This window comes from Mobula birostris, chromosome 10 (assembly GCF_030028105.1).
Source record: "Mobula birostris isolate sMobBir1 chromosome 10, sMobBir1.hap1, whole genome shotgun sequence".
Lineage (NCBI taxonomy): Eukaryota > Metazoa > Chordata > Chondrichthyes > Myliobatiformes > Myliobatidae > Mobula > Mobula birostris.
The window spans coordinates 42078405-42099805 of NC_092379.1; the positions used below are offsets into that span (position 1 = coordinate 42078405).

At 46.4% G+C, this 21401-nt stretch overlaps 1 protein-coding gene across 1 annotated transcript in view; it reads left to right on the forward strand.

The window, feature by feature from the left end:
• Positions 1-21401, forward strand: part of LOC140203625 (serine/threonine-protein phosphatase 2A 65 kDa regulatory subunit A beta isoform-like) — an 83155-nt gene that overhangs the window by 32304 nt on the left and 29450 nt on the right. Inside the window, exons 7-12 of the mRNA XM_072269673.1 lie at positions 3351-3466; positions 4865-4925; positions 7564-7695; positions 9638-9696; positions 15763-15905; positions 18811-18902. Coding sequence (XP_072125774.1) covers positions 3351-3466; positions 4865-4925; positions 7564-7695; positions 9638-9696; positions 15763-15905; positions 18811-18902 — 603 coding nt within the window. The remainder of the gene's footprint in view (positions 1-3350; positions 3467-4864; positions 4926-7563; positions 7696-9637; positions 9697-15762; positions 15906-18810; positions 18903-21401) is intronic.

The following is a 21401-nucleotide window of genomic DNA, read 5'->3' on the forward strand; positions in this document are numbered from 1 at the left end:
GTACCACATATCCAGGTGACACTTCTCCAAGTGAGAACAGCATGCCAGCATGCCTCCCCTTTGGCATCCTGATCTGATCCCAGAACTGGATGACAGCAAATGGAAAGGAATTGTGTGCCACTTGACTTCATGTTTCGATGGTGGCTGCTCCTTACAAAGTGCACTTCATTGCTTGTGCAGAGTCTTGAAAGGTTGTGAGATTGTGAAAAAGAGTGAATGCTGTTCTTTACGTTTGTACCACTGACTGCCTAACCCGAGGCCCTCCGTTGGTCAGGGTCCACCATGGATGTTACGTGCAGCTGTCTACGTGATACGTAAGCCAGGGCAGTATGATATGGAGAGTAAGCTGTTGCCCATGTAGCAGGCTCCCCCTCTCCACGCATCTGATGAATCCAAAGAATCGGCAGAGACCGATACAGTTTGGTACCAGTGGCGTCGCAGGGGTTGACAGCGTTGAACTCAACGTAGGACTGCCTCGGAGAATCCGGCTCTGGATTTTTCCCTCTGGGTTTACTCCTGTGAGTGGGTATAGCCGCAAGGCATTGGAGGTTTGAGATCAGAGTCTTCCTTTTCCTAGATGAGCTGCTAACCATGAGCCCCATCTGACCGAAGTGACCAGTTTTGAAGTGTCAGTGACCTGCCTTCTGCTGTCAGTAAGCCACATGCAAAGGCCAGGAGCTGGACTTGGTGTGAGAGGCTGTTTGAGGTGCATGCCATTAGGAGCATTTAGTCTGTGGTGGGTGCTTGTCCCCATTACTGCCCCTGGCCATGACAACCTTAAGGAATCATTGACTGCCTAATAAGCTGCATCTTTTCTCGTGTACGTGTCACTTGATCGGATCTTTCATCAAAGAAACTGGGGTGGATGTTGGGCCACACAGCCACACCACTGTCCACCGATTGTGTCTGCAGAAGCACATCATCACATAGAGAGATAAACTGGAACTAGAAACTAGAGCACATCATAAACCTGAATGAGTCGAAATCTACTTCGATTAAAGCATGCTCAGGTACCATCGGCCGACAGCATCGGGGGAGAGAGGGAGATTCACTTGAGTGTGAGGCCCTTCCTTTGGGAACAGCCAGTGAGAGGCTGCCACAAGCTGGCGCCTTCTCCAGCACAGCCAGCGAGAGGCAGATAGACGGCACTGCATACTCGCTGGCCCTGCGCGCCTGACTTGATTTCAATCTTCTTCAGCGCTTTAATCGGCGAGAGGTGGAGGCAACCGTGGGCTTATGAAGCACTTGGAAACAGCAAAGTGCCCGATCAGCCCAAAATCGAGTCACCAGATTGGAGAGGACAGCCTCTGAAGTAAAACGAAGATGCGAAAGGGATTGCTTCATGAACCGTCCTTGGTAGTGTAATGTGGATTCCCTACTTTCAAGTAAGCAAGCTAGTAGACAAAGGTAGAAATATTGTGAGTTTGCTTCCCAGATGGACCCACTTCATCCACAAAATCTGGCTCCAATCATGCGTTTTGAAAAGGAATGCATGAGTTATATTTAGCCTTTCAGATTGTGGTAGTTTAGTCATGGATTCTGTCTTCATGCAAAGGGGAGCTGGCCGGGATAAGTATCGCAACATTAGTCGTCTTGGCCTGCCCAGTTTCCATAAATCAGATGTTTCAAGTGAATTGTGATGTGCTTGCCAAAGTTCTTTGCCAGTCATCTTCAGTAGCTGGTACATTAATGCCAACTCATTGAGTTAATTTGCACCAGAACAACTTGGCCGACACCATAGAGGAGGAGTGGGCCAATTTGATACCTCTGAATATCTATTTAGTAAGATTACAGTGCAGAATAGGTACACTGAGCCACACTGCCCAGCTATCCCCCAATTCAATCCTGACCTAATCACGGGACGATTTACCAGTTAATGACCAGTTAACTTATGAAATGTGCACTCGAAGGAAACCCATACCGTCACAGGGAGACCGTACAGATGTGCCAGAATTGAACCTGTGCTGTCTGACTCTTGATGTTTACACTGTATGTGCTGGCCTTGCTTTTCTTGTGCGACTTAAATTGTGCTTCAGAACGTATGTTTTCTCTTGCCACTATCTTCTGAGAAGATACAAATGTTAAGGCAGATGCTTTTCAGCAATTGCTTAATCTGTTAAACTTTATTGATTTATCATTGTGGTGAGAGTGTGGAACGAGCTGCCAGCGCAAGTGGTGCGTGCAAGCTCGATTTCAACGTTTAAGAGAAGTTTGGATGGGTACGCAGATGGTAGTGGTATTGAGGGCTATGGTCCAGATGCAGGTTGATGGGAGTAGGCAATTTAAATGGATCGGCACAGAATACATGGGCCATTGTTTTGTTTGAGAATAACTCTCTTAACATGCAGTACTCTATCTTGCAGATTTCTGTGAAAACTTGCCAGTAGATTGCAGGGAGACTGTCACAATAAGTCACATCTTGCAGTATGTTAAGGTAATATGCCTTCTCAAATTCTTGGCTAGTTATACAGTCTATCTAAAATTAATGTAGCAACTCATCTCATTCACTTCAGGAAAAAGTCCCTCAGTATTTTGGGTGGGCCTGAAACGAGGATTCAGGCACCATTTATCAGTGTGAACTGCTTGTAACTGGAAAAGCTCAGTGTCCAAGCATGAGTCACATCTTGCCCCCTCTCCCGTCCCATCCCCCTCTCCCGTCCCATCCCCCTCTCCCGTCCCATCCCCCTCTCCCGTCCCATCCCCCTCTCCCCCTCTCCCAAAGGGCTGAGTTCTGCCGAAGGGTTTTGGACAGAAATGTCGACTGTCCTTTTCTCCATAGGTGCTGCCTGGCCTGCTGAGTTCCTCCAGCATCTTGTGTGTGTTGCTGGTTTTTTAACATGGTGTTGGCTGCCTGGAGTGATGGTGGAGGCAGATATATCGGGGACTTTTAATGACGTTTAGATAAGCACACGAATGTGAGGAAAGCAGAAGAATATGGACATCGTGTAGATTAGATTGCCCACTTGATTAGGAATTTAAGTATAACATTGTGGGTTATAGGGCCGGTTCTGTTCCATGATTTATATAAACTAGAATATCAAACTGTAGAAGAAATTATTTAAGAATGATCCGTGACTGACCAGGTGGATCATAAAAACGTGGAGCAGGATGGCAACATGACTGAGATATCTAATGACAAACAAGAGAAAATCTGCAGATGCTGGAAATCCGAACAAGACACACAAAATGCTGGAGGGACTCAGCAGGCCAGGCAGCTTCTATGGGGAACAGTACAGTCGACGTTTCTGTAGGTGCTGCCTGGGCTGCTGAGTTCCTCCAGCATTTTGTGCGTGTTGACTGAGATATCTGTCTAGGTTTTCATTTAATCATTTTATGTGTTTCTTTTCCAGGAATTCACCAGTTATCACAGTCTCTCCTGCCAGCCATTGTAGAATTAGCAGAAGATGCCAAATGGAGAGTGCGCCTTGCGATAATCGAGTACATGCCTCTGCTTGCAGGGCTGCTGGTGGGTGGTTTATTCTAAAATGTTTTTATAGTCTATTAGCAATGCTTCCATATGGATGATTTGCAGAATGGAAATGACTGCCTATATCAAATTGATACTTTAGTTTAAAGACGGAAATAACTTTGAACATCTTCTTTCCTTTTGCACCAGAAGCAAATGTGCGATAGTAGCAATTATACTTGTAGCCCAGTGACATGGGTAGTCTTAATTTAGACTTGGGGCTCCCAACCTTTTTTTTAATTGACCATTAACCAAGCAGGGGTGGAAACCCCTGGTTTAGACCATCAGGTTTAGACCCCTGTTTAAGGACTGCGGACTTTGTCAGACTTAGGGATTTTATATTCTGTTTTTATATTGCCTGTTTCTTTTCATTTTGTTGTGCGAGGGGAGGGTGTTTGGGGGTAAAATGTTCTGTTGGTTTTTGTGCGGGGGGTGGGCTGGGGTTGTTGCTGTTCCATTTTCTGTGTGGAGGGAGGGGTGGTTTTGGGGGGGGGCTGATGATCAGGATGCCATTCAATGACTTTCATGTTTTTTCTTTGTTTCATGGCTATCTGGGGAAGACAAATCTCAGAGTTGTACATGATAATAAGTGAGCCTTTGGCCTGCACATCAAACAGATCCAAACAGAAAGGGCAATAAACTCCATACAATCAGATGAGGGGGTGACAACGGTTGTCGCAGAGGAAATAAACAATATCTTTTTGAGATTTTACCAAAATCTGTACAGCTCAGAATATTCAGATTCAGCTCCACAAATACAAAAGGAATTTCTCGACTTGTTAGAATTTATGCCCCTGGATGAAACGTCCTTGACCTCGCTGGAGTTTAACTCAGAGGCTAACGAATTGTCTGCAGCTATAACTAACATGAAGGGAGGGAAAACTCCTGGGCCCAATGGAAATTCCGATTGAAATATATAAAATCTTTAAGACTAAACTAATACCACCTCTGCCTGATATGTATCAGGAGTTATTTGACACTGGATCCCTTGCCCCCTCTCTTAATATGGCAGCAATTACACTACTGTTAAAACCTGGAAAACCACCATCCCTTTGTGGATCTTATAGGTCAATCTCACTTCTGAACAATGATCTCAAAATTCTCTGTAAGGTATTAGCTAGGAGGCTGGAGCCACTGTTGCCAAAAATGGTCCACCCTGACCAAAATGGATTTGTAAGGGAAGGCAGGGCTTCCACAACATTCGAAGAGTGCTTAATATACTTCATGAAAAATCTGGAAGCTTTGGCACACCATTGGCTCAAAGGAGTTAGCAAACTGTACTGGTAAGGAGCGAAAGATGAAGACGGCTAGAATGCAAATGTGGCAAGTTGGCATGTTCTACTAGAAATTCGAGGGGTTATTTTATCAACATTCTTTTTATTGTCAAAACCTGTTTAGGGAGTGGAGTTTTTTGATGAGAAGTTGAACTCCTTGTGCATGACGTGGCTGGTGGATCACGGTGAGTATAGCCTTGATGAATCATTACTTCTGTTGAACGAAAGTCCTTCAAAGTTGTCAAAGTCATCTTCCTGGTGCTTCCATGATGCTGAGTGACCCTACCAGGTGCCTAACCAAAAATCCTTCATCGTGCTTTGTCACATCCTCAAAGGATTGGGTCAGGCTCAAGACACGACATGCCCCTCACAAAGCCATGCTGACTCTCCCGAACCAGACTATGCTTCTTGTAAATCCTGTCTGTAAGAATCTTCTCCTGTAATTTGCCCACCGGTGAAGTAAAACTGACTGGTCCATAATTCCCAGGGTCATCCCTACTCTCTTTCCTGAACAAGGAAATAACATTTGCCAACTTCCAATCATCTGGTACTTCCTCCGGTGAGGACTGGCCAGTGAGGATGCCCAGATCGTCACTAAAGGTGCAGCAATCTCTTCCCTTGCTTCCCGTAGTAACCCTGGGGTATATCACATCTGGCACCCGGGGACTTATCTATCCTAGGGCTTTTCAAAATTCCAGAACATCCTCTTTCTCAATGTTAACATGTTGTAGCATATCACTGCCCTCGCAAGCATCAAGGTCCCTCACACTGGTGATTACTAAAGAAAAGTATTCATTGCGGATCTCCCCCAAAGTCCTCCACTCCAAACATTTTGCCTCTTTTAGCTCTGGCCGGCCCAGACTCTCACTCTGGCCATCCTCCTGTTTTTCAAGTATGTTTTCCTGAATCCAACTCACCAAGTCCTTCTCGTGGCCCCTCCTAGTTCTCCGAAGTCCATTCTTCACTCCCTCCCTGGCCACATTGTAACCTTCTGGAGCCCAGGCTGATCTTTGCATCCTATGCTTCTAGACTAGCTGTTGCGCATCTCTTGTCAAGCATGGCTCCTTCATCCTTCTGTTCTTTCCCTGTCTCAGTGGGACAAAACTCTGCAGAGCTCCATCCAAGTGAAGCCCAAAACGACTTCCACATTTCAATTGTGTGTTTCTGAGTGCATTCATCCCAGTTTGTACTCCCAGGTTCCTGCCCAATGTCCAATACCATCATAGTTCAAACACCGGCGCCCCCCTCCCCCCCAGTTATTACTGCTGCAAGCAATCTTGTCGTACTCTTGTACACATGGCAACAAGAAACAGACTTGACTTTGACCGATACGTTTAATTATTCCAGAATAGCATGGAACAGGCCCAACGAGACACACCGCCCAGCAACCAGCTGATTTAACCCTTGCCTCATCACAGGACAGTTTACAATGACCAATGAGACTACTAAGCGGGACGTCTCCAGACTCTGTGGGGTGTTGGGGGGGGAATCTGAGCACCCGGGGTAGACACACGATCCACTACGGTTCCTTGCCTCTTATTCCAAAAGCAGCGGAGCTGCAAATCTGAAATAGTAACTGAAAATTCTGGAGACACTCAACAGAGCAGGCCAATGAATGGGCAGAAAGTCACAGATACAGCTGTGCATCTCCCAACGTGATCTCATGCCAGCTCATCCACACCTTTTTTTCTGCCCCCTCTGTGTACAAGTTCTTAATCCTGCCTACGTTTCCAGAAGCCGCCTGTTCCATCTGCAGTGCCTCCCTGGTTTTCTTCTTGCCTGGTGGTCGAAGCTATGCTGTACTCAAGCCGGCTTTGCTCAAGGCAACATCACTCAGGTCCTGTGTGTTTTGTAAATGATAGTTCTCTTCGTTCTCTTGGTGTAAGCGAGTTGTGGTATTTAATTGATGCCAGAAGCCTCTCCTAAGACTTGGGCCACTCAGGTGTACTCTGTGTGTCACCCACCGTACTATCTCTCAGCCATTTAAATGGGAGCTTTCAAGCTGAGCTTCTGTACTGTTGTCAGTCAAGATGTAGTTTATACTTGCAACTGTTTGCAAGTGATATTCACATCCTTATCATTTTTATAAATGAATGGCAGATGAGGATTTTTTCCCTGTGCAAGTAATTTCCCAAAAATGGCAGGGCTGATTTTTCTTTAAAGTAAAGTGCATTTTGATTAAAGGCCAATAAAATTAACAACAAATTTGATTTGGACTGTTTTCCTTTTAGTGTAGGTCCCTTTTACCCTGGAATCTGAATATTGCAGTTAGGGCTTGAACAATGACTAATTATTCAATTACAATAATTAGTAATAAATAATGGGAACCTATTCGAAGTATTTTTTAAGTATCTAATGGGGCGACACAGTGGCGTCTGGTTAGCGCAACACTTTGCAATTGGGTTTGATTCCCACTGCCACCTGTGAGAAGTTTATAAGTTCCCCGCGTGACCGCGTGGGTTTCGTCTGGGTGCTCCTGCTTCCTCCCAGAGACCTACTGGTTGATAGGTTAACTGGACATTGTAAATTGTCCTGTAATTAGGCTAGGGATAATCGGGGGGTGGCTCGCAGGGCAAGAAGGGCCTGTTCCACACTGTATCTCAATAAAAAATCAATGATAAATAAGTATATTAAAATGCTACTTTCCAAGTGCATAATTTCCTCCACTGTGTGTAACTTGGTATGGAACAGGTTGACACTTTGAAGAAGGTGGTACGAGCATTTCATTTTGGAACTTTGTATTTTATCAGCAAGGTACATATTTGAAAATCAAGTAGTAACGGCGATCAGATCATTTCTTGACCTGTGAATGCTGTCTTGCAGTGTACGCCATTCGCGAGGCCGCGACCAACAACTTGACCAAGTTGGTGGAGAAGTTTGGCAAAGACTGGGCAGAATCCACCATTGTGCCGAAAGTACTTGCCATGGCCAGTGACCCCAAGTATCATCTAAGGCGTATGTGACTTTGGTCCCGCAAAATCCGTGAGGTTGGGATGTCTCGCCTACCCAAACCCCGGTTTGTGTGAATGTTGTGTGATTTACTGCCCCTGGCAATCGCCTGTCAGCAGAAAATAACAGATTGTTCACTACATAGAATTATTCAGGAGTATATTTAAGAATGTTAACTTAAGCAAACAGTTATTAAAGGAAAGAAAGAGAAAAAAACAAAAAGGGCCCATTCTACTTAAAAAGTCACGTATACAGTGGAGCTGAAATCTTGAACTTCTCTGTAAATCGCGTGCTGGACCTTCCCTCCATCTGTGTGAAAGCACACAGCACCTTCCGAAGGTCACTGGAAATCCATCTTGAACAAAGAGGCTTTCCCACGGGATTATTGGTCCTTCCTCCTCGAAGCCATTCATCTGCACAAAGCACCCTCATCGTCCACTATCTTTTCTCCTGTCTTCTCCCAGCTCCCGCCAAACAAAGACCCCTCTGCCCAGTAATCTCTAGCACCTTCTCCCAATTCTACCATCCTGATTGGATGACACCTCATTCCTGAGCTCAGACCCAAACAGGCTGAAAGCAGAACAGATTGCTCTTACAGAACTGCTAAAATGAAATGCCTACAGCATAGCAGTAAAAATCTGAACCAGGGCATTGACACTGACTGGGTCAGAATCCTGGATCACCCACCCTAACTGCATTGTGGGTGCACCCACACCTCAAGGGCTGCAGCCCACCACAAAGGAATTAAATACCACTTCAACCTGTGATGTCCACACATTCCTTGGAGGAATATGCAAAAAGAGCTTCAAGTAACAGTGTACAGGTAGTCCCTAGGAGTGGTCACATGTGACAGCTCTCCCAGTATTCAGCATGAGGTACAGGAGCAAGGATATCAGAATCAGGTTTAACGTCACCGGCATAATGTCGTGAAATTTGCTGTCTTTGTGGCAGCAGCACAGTGCAACACACGATAACAGAGAAAACTGAATTACAGTAAATATATGAAATAATAGTGTGGAAACAGAAATAAAAAGTAGTGAAGTAGAGCATGGGTTCAGTGTCCATTCAGAAATGGCAGAGGGGAAGAGACTGTTCTGGAATCGCTGAGTGTGTGCTTTCAGGCTTCTGTGCCTCCTTCCTGAGGGTAGCAATGAGAAGAGGGCATGTCCTGGGTGGCGGGGGTCCTTCACCATGGATGCCACCTTTTTGAGGCATCGCTCCTCAAAGACGTCCTGGATACGAAGGAGAAAGGCAAAACACAGTTGTACGAGTTATCAGGTTATAGTAGTACAGAACCTCAACCTCTCTGATATCAGCAGGAACGATTTCAAAGGGAATGGCCCAAAGCAGGGGGGATCCAGGAAAACTTTGTGAGAAACAGAGTGAGAGAAGGATGAAGGGTCTCGGCCTGAAACGTCGACTGGCCTGCTGCGTTCACCAGCAACTTCTATGTGTGTTGCTTGAATTTCCAGTATTTGCAGAATTCCTGTTGTTTGAGAGAAGGACATGGCTGGAAAACTCAAACAGGGCAAGAAGCCGATGTATTAGGAGTCTTTAGTGGGGTTGGAGACGGATATGTTTCCAAGGCCTGATGAAATGTATCCTTGGCTGTTATGGGAAGGAAGGGCTGAGCTCCCAAAGTCTCTTCGAGAGTTCAGTGAACCCCTCTCTCACTGCTCCCCCTCCGTGATCGCTGCTTCCTTTCGATGGGAGTCAGTGAAACCTTCTCTCACTCTGTGATATCTGCTCAGCTCTTTACTTCATCCCTCCCCCCTCCTGGTTTCACCCAGCACCTTGTATTTCTTTCTCCACTCACCTTCCCCACCCCCCCCCCAACTTTTAAATCTACTCATCTTTTTTCTCCACTCCTGCCGAAGGGGTGATTCTGTCGGCCAATCTGAGTTTCTTGGAGTTACGGGTGTACTCATGCAGCTGGTGTTGTCTACAGGGACTTCGGAAAATCTTTTGACAAGGTCCCCAAACGAGCAAGAGACCGAGGGATCCGAAGTAACTTCACAAATTGGGTTCAAAGTGGATTTGCTGATCGGCTTTTGTGATTACCCCGTGGCATACCACAGGAATCTGTGCTGGAACTCTCCTGTAAATGATTTGGATGTGGCTAGAAGTTTAGCAGATGACATAAAAATGTGAGCTTTGTCTTGCAGTGTTAGTGCTAATGATGGTGCATTGGTTAGTTGGCAAACTAGGCAGAGCAATTGTACCTAGAACATAGAACGTTAAAGCACTGTGTTAAAGTGCTGTGCTGATCTTTTAACCTACTCTGAGATCAATCTAACTGTTCCCTCCTACATAGCCCTCCATTTTTCTATCATCTGTGTGCCTATCTAAGAGTTTGTTAAATGCCCCTAATGCATCTGCCTCTACCATCACCTGGCGGGGTATTCCACACACCCACCCACTCTGTGTGTGTGAAACAAAAATCTTACCTCTGTACCTTCCTCCAATCATCTCAAAATTATGCCTCTGGTATTGGCCATTTCTGCCTTGGGAAAAAGTCTCTGGCTATCCACTCTATCCACACTTCTCATCCTCCTTCACCCCAAACAGAAAAAGCCCCAACTCACTCAACCTTTCCTCATAAGACACGCTCTCTAATGCAGGCAGCCTCCTGGCAAGTCTCCCCTGTGTCCCCTCTAGATCTTCTCCATGCTTCCTATGACAAGAAGGAAGAAAAAGAAAATATTTAAAGTAAAACTGGATAGGTATATGGACAGGAAAGGAATGGAGGGTTATGGGCTGAGTGCAGGTCGGTGGGACTAGGTGAGAGTGGAGTTCGGCACGGACTAGAAGGGCCGAGATGGCCTGTTTCCGTGCTGTAATTGTTGTATGGTTCTACAAGTCACTTATAAATCAATAGCATCATAACATTTTAAGTAACATTTGGATATTAAACACACAGCACGTATTTTCCCCGCATGAGCATATAAAATCATTGCAACACACCAATATCGCTGATTCAGTGGGAGCCCTGGGCTTGTTTCCCTGCAACAAGACGGTCCTATCACGGGCTGATGGGAGTCAGCGATACTCGAAGGGGGTTCCTTATGTCCAGTCTTTTCCGCAATTTAGTTTTCGTTGCATTCATTGCAGAGATATGTTGGAAATGGAAGCACCGTTTTCAGTGCTTTCATGGCTATCTCAGTATATTTAGCCTTGACTTTGATCCAGAATGTCGCCAGAGATGTTATGTCAAACGTACTTTTCAGCCCGCCGTCATTTGCAAGCTCGAGGAGCTGATCTTATTCCCATGCTGACATGGATGATGTGCGAGTAATGACCTCGCGTGTGTTCAAGCTGAACAGTGGGTGAGAGGGAATGAGGAAAGGTGCAGCGACTCCTATCGCCAAATCATGTCGTTTCCTCGCGGCCCGGTAGCACATGCTTTGTGGCTTGGTACTGGTCCGCAGCACGGTGGTTGGGGACTGCTGCGCTAGGGAAATTCTAAGCAGTTTCTAGAGTAGGTTACCTGGTCGGCACAACATTGTGGGCCGAAGGGCTTGTAATGTGCTGTGAATTTCTATGTTCAGAAACATGTGGTTAAACCTCCCAGCCCTCTCGTGCTTTCCCACTTATTTCTGCCTTCTCTGCTTACCGGACCTGCCTGTTCAGTGAGTTTGACATAGAATTCTGAGTTAACACCTGCTACACTAGTATCCTGTGTCCCAGCCCTGCTGCCTCACCAGCTTAAACCCTCCCAAAGTGCTCGAGCAAAGGTATGGATAAAAGGGACGCACAGAGGCGGTTTCCAATAGCGCAAGAGTCTGGGGCCAGAGGGCACAGCCTCAGAATAGAAGGACGTCCCTTTACAGCAGAAGTGAGGAGGAATTTCTTTAGCCAGAGGGTACTGAATCGGTGGAATTCATTGTCACAGTCGGCTTTGGAGGCCAAGTCATTGAGTATATCTAAAGTGGAGGTTGATAGATTCTTGATTTGTTAAGGGCGTGAAAAGATAAGGGAGGAGGCAGAAGAATGGGGTTGGGAGGAAAAATAAATCAGCCATGATGGAATGGCAGAGGAGACTCATAGAAACAAAGAAAATCTACAGCACAATACAGGCCCTTCGGCCCACAAAGCTGTGCCGAACATGTCCTTACCTTAGAAATTACTCCGCTTACCTATAGCCCTCTATTTTTCTAAGCTCCATGTATCCATTCAGGTGTCTCTTCAAAGACCCGATCGTTTCCGCCTCCACCGCCGCCTCTGGCAGCCCATCCCACACACTCACCACTCTCTGCATAAAAAAAACTTGCATTGAAACATAGAAAACCACAGCACAATACAGGTCCTTCAGCCCGCAAGGTTGTGCCGAACATGTCCCTACCTTAGAAATTACTCGGCTTACCTGTAGCCACCTATTTTGCTAAGCTCCATGTACCTATCCAAAAGTCTCTTAAAAGACTCTATTATATCTGGCTCCACCACCGATGCCGGTAGCCCATTCCACACACTCACCACTCTCTGAGTAAAAAACTTACCCCTGACATTTCCTCTGTACCTACTCCCCAGCACCTTAAACCTGTGTCCTCTTGTGGCAACCATTTCAGACCTGGGAAAAAGGCTCTGACTATCCACATGATCAATGCCTCTCATTATCTTACACACCTGTATCAGGTAACCTCTCATCCTCCATCGTTCCAAGGAGAAAAGGCCGAGTTCAGTCAACCCATTCTCATAAGTCATGCTCCCCAATCCAGGCAACATCCTTGTAAATCTCCTCTGCACCCTGTCTGTGGCTTCCACATTCTTCTTGTAGTGAGGCGACCACAGTACTATAAGTGGGGTCTGACCAGGGTCCTATATAGCTGCAACATTACCTCTCGGCTTCTAAATTCAGTTCCATGATTGATGAAGGCCAATACACTGTATGCCTTCTTAACCACAGAGTCAACCTGCGCAGCAGCTTTGAGCGTCCTATGGACTCGGACCCCAAGATCCCTCTAATCCTCCACACTGCCAAGAGTTTTACCATTAATACTATATTCTGCCATCATATTTGACCTACCAAAATGAACCACTTCACACTTATCTGGGTTGAATTCCGTCTGCCACTTCTCAGTCCAGTTTTGCATTCTATCAATGTCCCGCTCTAACCTCTGACAGCCCTCTACACTACCCACAACACCTCCAACCTTTGTGTCTCAGCAAACTTACTAAGCCATCCCTCCACTTCCACTTCCTCATCCAGGTCATTTATAAAAATCACGAAGAGTAAGGGTCCCAGAACAGATAACTGAGGCCGACCTCCATGCAGAATATGACCTGCCTACAACCACTCTTTGCCTTCTGTGGCAAGCCAGTTCTGATCCACAAAACAATGTCCCCTTGGATTCCATGCCTCCTTACTTTCTGAATAAGCCTTGCATGGGGTACCTTATTAAATGCCTTGCTGAAATCCATATACACTACGTCTACTGCTCTTCCTTCATCATTGTGTTTAGTCACATCCTCAAAAAATTAAATCAGGCTTGTAAAGCACGACCTGCCCTTGACAAAGCCATACTGACTATTCCTAATCATGTTATACCTCTCCAAATGTTCATAAATCCTGCCTCTCAGGATCTTCTCCATCAACTTACTGAGGTAGGACTCTTTGGTCTATAACTTCCAGGGCTATCTCTACTCCCTTTCTTGAATAAAGGAACAATATCGGCAACCCTCCAATCCTCCAGAACCTCTCCCATCCCCATTGATGATTCAAAGATCATCACCAGAGGCTCAACAATCTCCTCCCTCGCCTCCCACGGTAGCCTGGGGTACATCTCATCCAGTCCTAGCGATTTATCCAACTTGATGCTTTCCAAAAGCTCCAGCACATCCTCTTTCTTAATATCTACATGCTCAAGCTTTTCAATCTGCTGCAAGTCATCACAACAATCACTAAGATCCTTTTCTATAGTGAATACGGAAGTATTCATTAAGTACCTCTGCTATTTCCTCTGGTTTCATACATACTTTCCCACTGTCACACTTGATAGGTCCTATTCTTTCACGTCTTATCCTCTTGCTCTTCACATACTTGTAGAATGCCTTGGGGTTTTCCTTAACCCTGCCTGCCAAGGCCTTCTCATGGCCTCTTCTGGCTCTCCTAATTTCCTTCTTAAGCTCCTTCCTATTAGCCTTGTGCTGTGGTAAAGGAGATAGAATTATGATCACTATCTCCAAAATGCTCTCCCACTGAGAGACCTGACACCTGACCAGGTTCATTTCCGAATACCAGATCAAGTACAGCGTCTTCTCTTATAGGCTTATCTACATATTGTGTCAAGAAACCTTCCTGAACATACCTAACAAATTCCACCCCATCTTAAACCCCTTGCTCTTGGGATCCACCAATCGATATTTGGGAAATTAAAGCCTCCCATCATGACAACTCTGTTATTATTACACCTTTCCAGGATCTGTTTCCCTATCTGCTCCTCGATATCCCTGTTACTATTGGGCGGCCTATGAAAAACACCCAGTAAAGTTATTGACCCCTTTCTGTTCCTAACCTCCACCCACAGAGACTCCGTAGACAATCCCTCCATGGCGTCCACCTTTCCTGCAGCTGTGACACTATCTCTGATCAACAGTGCCACGCCCCCACCTCTTTTGCCTCCCTCCCTGTCCTTGTTGAAACATCTAAAACCCAGCAGTTGAAGTAACCATTCCTGTCCCTGAGCCATCCTAGTCTCTAATGGCCACCACATCGTATCTCCAAGTACTGATCCACGCTCTAAGCTCATCCGCTTTGTTCACAACACTCCTTGCGTTAAAATAGACGTATCTCAAACATTCGGTCTGAGAGCATCCTTTCTCTATCACCTGCCTATCCTCCCTCTCGCACTGTCTACAAGCTTTCTCTGTTTGTGAGCCAACCCCCTCTTCCCTAGTCTCTTCAGTTCGGTTCCCAGCCCTCAACCGTTCTAGTTTAAACTCTCCCCAGCAGCCTTAGCAAACCTCCCTGCCAGGATATTGGTCCCCCTCAGATTGAAGTGCAACCCGTCCTTTTTGTACAGGGCACACCTGGCCCAAGAGAGGTCCCAATGATCCAGAAATCTGAATCCCTGCCTCCTGCTCCAATCTCTCAGCCACGCATTTATCCTCCACCTCATTAACCACTGACATCTCCTCTGTACCCACTCCCAAGCACCTTAAAACTATGCCCTCTCGTTCTAGCCATTTCAGCCCTGGGAAAAAGCCTCTGACTATCCACACAATCAATGCCTCTCATTATCTTGTTCACCTCTATCAGGTCACCTCTCATCCTCCGTCGCTGCAAAGAGAAAAGGCCGAGTTCACTCAACCTATTCTCATAAAGCATGCTCCCCAATCCAGGCAACATCCTTGTAAATCTCCTCTGCACCCTTTCTACGGCTTCCAAGTCATTCCTGTAGTGAGGCGACCAGAACTGAGCACAGTACTCCAGGTGGGGTCTGACCAGGGTCCTATATAGCTGTAACATTACCTCTCGGCTCTTAAACTCAATCCCACGATTGATGAAGGCCAATGCACCGTATGCCTCCTTAACCGCAGGGTCAACCGCATAGCAGCTTTGAGTGTCCTATGGACTCTGACCACAAGATTCCTCTGATCCTCCACAGTGCCAGGAGTCTGACCACTAATGCTATATTCTGCCATCATATATGACTCGATAGCCGAATTCCGCTCTTGCGTCTTATAATCCTGGTTCCCTCTTGGCTCGGGTCACCTTGTCATGGAAGAGATCCCAGTGATGCTGTCTGCTCTGCACCCACACTTTGTACATTTCAGCCGTCCTGCCTTCCTGTTTCTAAACTCGCTCGTACATGGCAGAAGGGGTAGTCCAGCGATTACAATACACCAGCACTTCTTCTTTACAACTTGTCTATTGATCTGTAAATCTCCGTTGCAGGACCTCATCTCTCTCCTTGCGGGTGATCATTGGTGCCAGTGTGGACTATGCCTTTTTATCATGGGGCAAAATACATTCTGAGCGTCGCACAAATCAGATCGATGACCTTTTCTTCAGTCTTGCTTCGTGAAGTTCGGGGCTGTGAATGAACGTTTGCATTTTCTGCTGTTTTTTTTTAGGTGTTGTCTGAAGCCTGTGGCCAAGAAATCACAGCAAAGCACATGCTGCCGACGGTTCTCCAGATGGCAGGCGATCAGGTGGCAAACATTCGCTTCAACGTGGCTAAATCATTGCAGAAAATAGGACCGGTTTTAGATGCCAGGTAAGTATTTGAGTTGGGGCTTATAACCCGGCCTGTGGAGAATGTTTCACCTCCAGTTTGGAATGGAAATTGAGACGCTACTGTGGTGGCATTTAGTGATGGAGTCGCACCGTCTTTTGTACCCACAGGTCCAATCCGGCCAAGACCACCGTCTCTGCCGGTCCCATCGTCCCAGGTTCTCAACCTGGGGTTCATGGACCCCTAGCGTAATGATCCATGACACCAAAATAGTTGTGCACCCTTGCTCTAAACCTTTCCTGCCCGCGTACCTGTCCTTATTGAAGTTGTTAATGTGCCTGCCTCAACCAGTTCCTCTGGCAGCTCATTCCATGTACTGCATGGGGGAGGGGCATAAACTTAACCCTCGGGCCTCCCCCTCCCTTGTGGTGTTTGCCTCACTTTCCTGCTTGACCTTGATCCTTTGGTACCCTTAAACGATCTTCTTCTCTATCCAGAGGTTAAGGCCATAAGACACAGGAGCAGAACCAGGCCGTTCGGCCCATCGATACTGCACGGCCATTCTATCATGGCTGATTTATTATTCCCCTCAACCCCACTCGCCTGCCTTCTCCCCTTTTTTTTAAAGAAAGGACATCCTCACCAAGAACATTTAGTAGCCCGTTTCTACCCTCCAAATTACCTGTTTAAGGTCTCTCCACTGCCTTTGTATTCCAAGGGCCTCATTTTACTACAGCTTTCCCAAGCAATGCGCAATATTCCTTTGGGTTCTGGATATAGTCAGTTGTACTGTATAGAAGCATGACCTCTTGTCCATTGCATCTATACTGACAATCACTCCTTGCTATTGTAAACCCACTCAGCCACACTAACTCCACATCCCTCTGTCTTGCTCACTGAACCTGTAGAACAGGCCCGTTGGCCCACAATGTTGTACCAAACTAATTCTTCCTTTTCAGTCCGGACGAAGGGTCTGGGCCGGAAACGTCACCTGTTTATTCATTTCCATAGGTGCTACCTGACCTGCTGAGGTCCTCCAGCATTTTGTGTGTGTTGCTCTGGGTTTCCAACACCTGCAGACTTTATAAATAAAGCAGCGCCTAGTTGAACCGTGTCCTTTTGCCCGCACGTGGCCGATATCCTCCATTCTCCGCACGTTCATTTGCCTGTCTAACAGTGTCTTAAATACTTCAATGCTCACACAAAACGCTGGAGGAACTCAGCAGATCAGGCAGCGTCCATGGAAATGAATAACCAGTCGCTGTTTCAGACCGTGACCCTTCATTGGATCGTAAACACTTGTTCTTGTTTCATACCTGCATCCACTTCCACCAGACCCGTCGGTGTGTTCCAGGTACTCAAATCCTCAGCACATCTTTGAGCTGTTCTCTTCTGGCTTTTACATCTCAACTGTGAGCCGTCTGCCTTTGCCTCAGAATTTTGTAAACTTCTGTCAACTCGTCCCTCCCTCAGACTCCATCACCCTGGAGAAAGCAACCTCTCCGGTAACATCTGCAGTACCAGCCAGCATGTCTTCTATACCTTTTTCAGATCCTTTAAAGGGGAGGCCAGAGCTGAATTCAGTACTCCAAATGTGACGTAAGCAGAGATTTATCACAGGCAACGTCCTGTAAACATCTTCTGTACCTTCTCCAAAGTCTCCACACCCTTTAAAGAGCTGGCCAGAGCTGAATTCAGTACTCCAAATGTGACCTAACCAGAGGTTTATCACTGGCAACGTCCTGTAAACATCTTCTGTACCTTCTTCAAAGTCTCCACACCCTTTAAAGGGGAGACCAGAGCTGAATTCAGTACTCCAAATGTGACCTAACCAGCGGTTTATCACGGGCAACGTCCTGTAAACATCTTCTGTACCTTCTTCAAAGTTTCCACGCCCTTTAGAGGGGAGACCAGAGCTGAATTCAGTACTCCAAATGTGACCTAACCAGAGGTTTATCAAGTGACTGTCCAGGTTTTTGTTCCGGCCTGCACCACCACCACCTCCTTTGGCAGCTCAGCTACCAACTCCTGCATGAAAAGTTTGCTCCTCCAATCTTCTTTAATACATTTTCCCTCTCTCCTTCAACCACTGATGGATAAATCCTGGTTAGAAGTGAAAACCGCACAGTGAGATTTCAGTTAACGCCACCACCATCTTCATCAGCATGTGACGTGGGCGATCGTGGTCTCTCCATGGCCACGGTTGTTCTTGGCAAATTATCCTGCAGAACTGGTTTGTGCCATTGACGCCTTCTGGGCCGTGTGTGTTTTTACAAGACGAGGTGACCCCACCCCCCACCCCCCACCCCCCAGCCATTATCAGTGCTCTTCAGAGATTGTCTGCCCGGCATCAGTGGTCGCACAACCAGGACTTGTGATCTGCACCGGCTGCACACATGACTGTCCACCATCTGCTCCCACGGCATCGCGTGACCCTGATCAGGTGGGGGGGCTTAAGCAGGTGTTGCACCTTGCCCAAGGGTGACCTGCAGGTCTGCGGAGGGAAGGAGCACCCTGCACCTCCTTTGGTAGCAACGTATCTCCACCCCGCCAACCCGTCCGGTGAACGATTTTTGTGAAATTGTGCGTTTGTGATTTGATTGGAATTTGTGTGGAAAGCAATAACAGACGGATTGCATTAAAAGGAAGTTTATGCATTCAGTGCCCCCTCTCTTCAACGGCATAAAAATGCGGCATCCGAATTATTCTCCTTTTGCATCCACTAACCCAAATGAGCTCAGCTGCAGTTTGTGACCGTACTCTTCTAGTTGAGCTCTAACCCGTATCTGGCCAGTAAACGATCAGTTGTGGTAGTGGGAGCCTGCGTGAGAGGCAGAAAGAGGAGATTTTAATCTGGGTAATATCCAGTATCGCTTTAGATTTAAGTGAATGTGCTGCTATCTTGTTTTGAAGGTCACAGGTACTAAAACTTGCTTTTAAATCACAGCACTTTACAGAACGAGTTCAAACCAATATTGGAGAAATTGGGTCAGGACCAAGATATGGACGTAAAGTACTTTGCGCAGGAAGCCATGACTGGTAAGTTGTGGCTTTGGACCCAGCTCGGTACGAGCATAAGCATTCTCCCTTCGAGCAGTTGTGGCCTGCATTGTCCCAGAGTCTGTCACTGGGTCTCTGAAGATGAGCACAAGACAAGATGGGTGTCTGCTGGGTTCCTGCTGTGGGGGCACTGATGGTAGAAAAGGCTCTTTAAGCTAAAGATGTGTGTTTTGTAATCTGCACGTGTAACGAGTGAGGGTCGGGGAAAAACATGCAGTCCTCAGCACGTTCATTAAAGGGGATAAAACACAAATTATGGATTCAAAACTCTGAACCAGCAAGAGGGTTATTCGAGCTGCTGGAACAATGCTGTGATATTTGGAACTGTTTCCAGTTAAAGGGATTTACTAATTGTTCAGAATTATAAACCTTGTTATAGAGCCAAGCATGAAGTTCTCAGTTCTGTCTCTTACTTGCCTCCCTGTTTCTGGAAGCTGAATATTTTAAGAACCAATCCAGAGTTTTGAGTACAATCCTCAGTAAAGAGTTCTGTGTTTATATTAGGTGATTTTTAGGGTTTAGGAACGGGTGTTAAAATCTAGTGCCAGACATCCCACCCTGCAAAAACTCATTTCAGGGAGGTAGCAGTACGATATGGAGAGCAAGCTGTTGCCCCATGTAGCAAGCTCCCCGTCTGCATGCACCCAAAGGAACGGCAGATTGAGTTTGGTACCAGGAGCACCACAGGAGTTGTCATTCAGCGTAGGACTGCCTTAGGGACTCCAGCTCCGGGTTTACTCCCGAAGCCTTCCCTGTGAGTGGGTACAGCCGCAAGGCAGCAGAGGTTTGAGATCAGAATTTTCCTTCTCCTAGATGAGCTGACGAGTCCCATCTGTCCGAATAGGTCTTGAAGCAACAGGAATTAAGAGTTGGCAATGTATGAATTCACTTGCAATATTTTAGAAATGACATACTCCATCGCTAGAATTCCCACAAGTTGTCGTCATAGCTTACAGATAGATGCGTGTTCTGATTATCTTCAGAAACGTTCCCATTTTGTCTCCTTTTAATATCTAATCTGCATGTTTTCCTTCTTATCTAGTGCTTGCCTTATCATAGAAAGGAGTGAAGAAACGGCTGTCCAGACTTGCAACGAGATCTGCCCGCTGACATCTTTGAAAACCTTCTTCACTCTCTCTTTGTACCGTACAGGAAAAAGGAAAGTTACGTCACATCCGGAGTTTCTCCAGTTGCCGGACGATTTCCCTCCACGCCTCTCTGACATAGTGGGGAACCGCGTACGAGGCAAGTGACAGCAGTGGTTTGCCATTGCCTTCTGCCGGGTGAGTTTCCAAAGAGATCACCAGCTCGTAACCCAGCATGGATGGAAAGCGTGCAGGGGAGCCGGCTGGATTCAAACTCGGGGTGACGCCACTACAGCATCAGCCGGGTCAGCCTACTGTATAATATGGGGACTACTTTATGTTGTAGTAACACATCGTTGCATGCGCTATTAGGCGCACATTGATACAAATGTGTGTGTTCTGCATCATTTTCTACTAGTAAACAACCATGAAACTTCGCTCCTGTCTCCAGCATTTTTATTAATAGCATTGTTGTGTAGCCAGGCCACATACACAACACTCTTTAAAGAATTACCCCTGGAAATGTAAATGTCTCGTACGTAGTGTCACTGGATTTTAGCTGCCTTGCAGATTCTAGTCTGCAGTCTTTCTGCTGTCTCAATTTAGCTTGAGATATCAAGCTGTCTACTTCCCCTATTTATTTTCATTGACTGTAGTGTACCCAGTGGCATTGTGTATCCGATGGGTTTAACTGTTAACAAGGATGTGAGGTTATTAGCTTTGCTGCTCTGTCGACAGTCACTTGTATCCAGTATGCCTCCTCCTCCTTTCCCAAAACACCTTCGCTTGTATTCCCAGCATCCTGTGGCAAATGCTCGAATTAAAACTGAAGATGTTGTCCAATCTGAAACTGTTCTCGGATGGGGTGGCAGAGGAGGGGCCCAGTGAGGGGCCCACATTGGATGGGCCTTGGCTTGGGGAAGTGGTCCACATTAATGGGTCCTGACCCTGATGTAGGAGAGGGTTTCGCATTTCATGGGGCCTGGTGAAGGGGTGGGTTCCACATTGATGGTTCCTAAGGTGGGGCCCACATTTAATGGGGCCTCATGTGTCTGCACTCATTGTCCCCACGTTGCTGAATGATGTGCTATAAGTTTTGACCTACCTTAATTTCCCTTTTAATCGTTTTTAACATTAAAAGAAAGAGTGCCCGTTAGACAGTTATTGAAATGACTTTCAATGCCGACCTCATTATTCCAGTGACTTGAACAGCAGTGCCAGTGGATGCTGTGATTACCTGATGGTTTGGTTCGGCAGCCATTGCTTCTGTACATATTAGTTAAAGTAGATTTTTCAATAGCTAAGCTTCTCTTCCCGACCAGAATTACACAATATTGTATCATTCCAATGGTCTAGTCACATTTGGGATGCCATTTCAATATTGCAAATCACG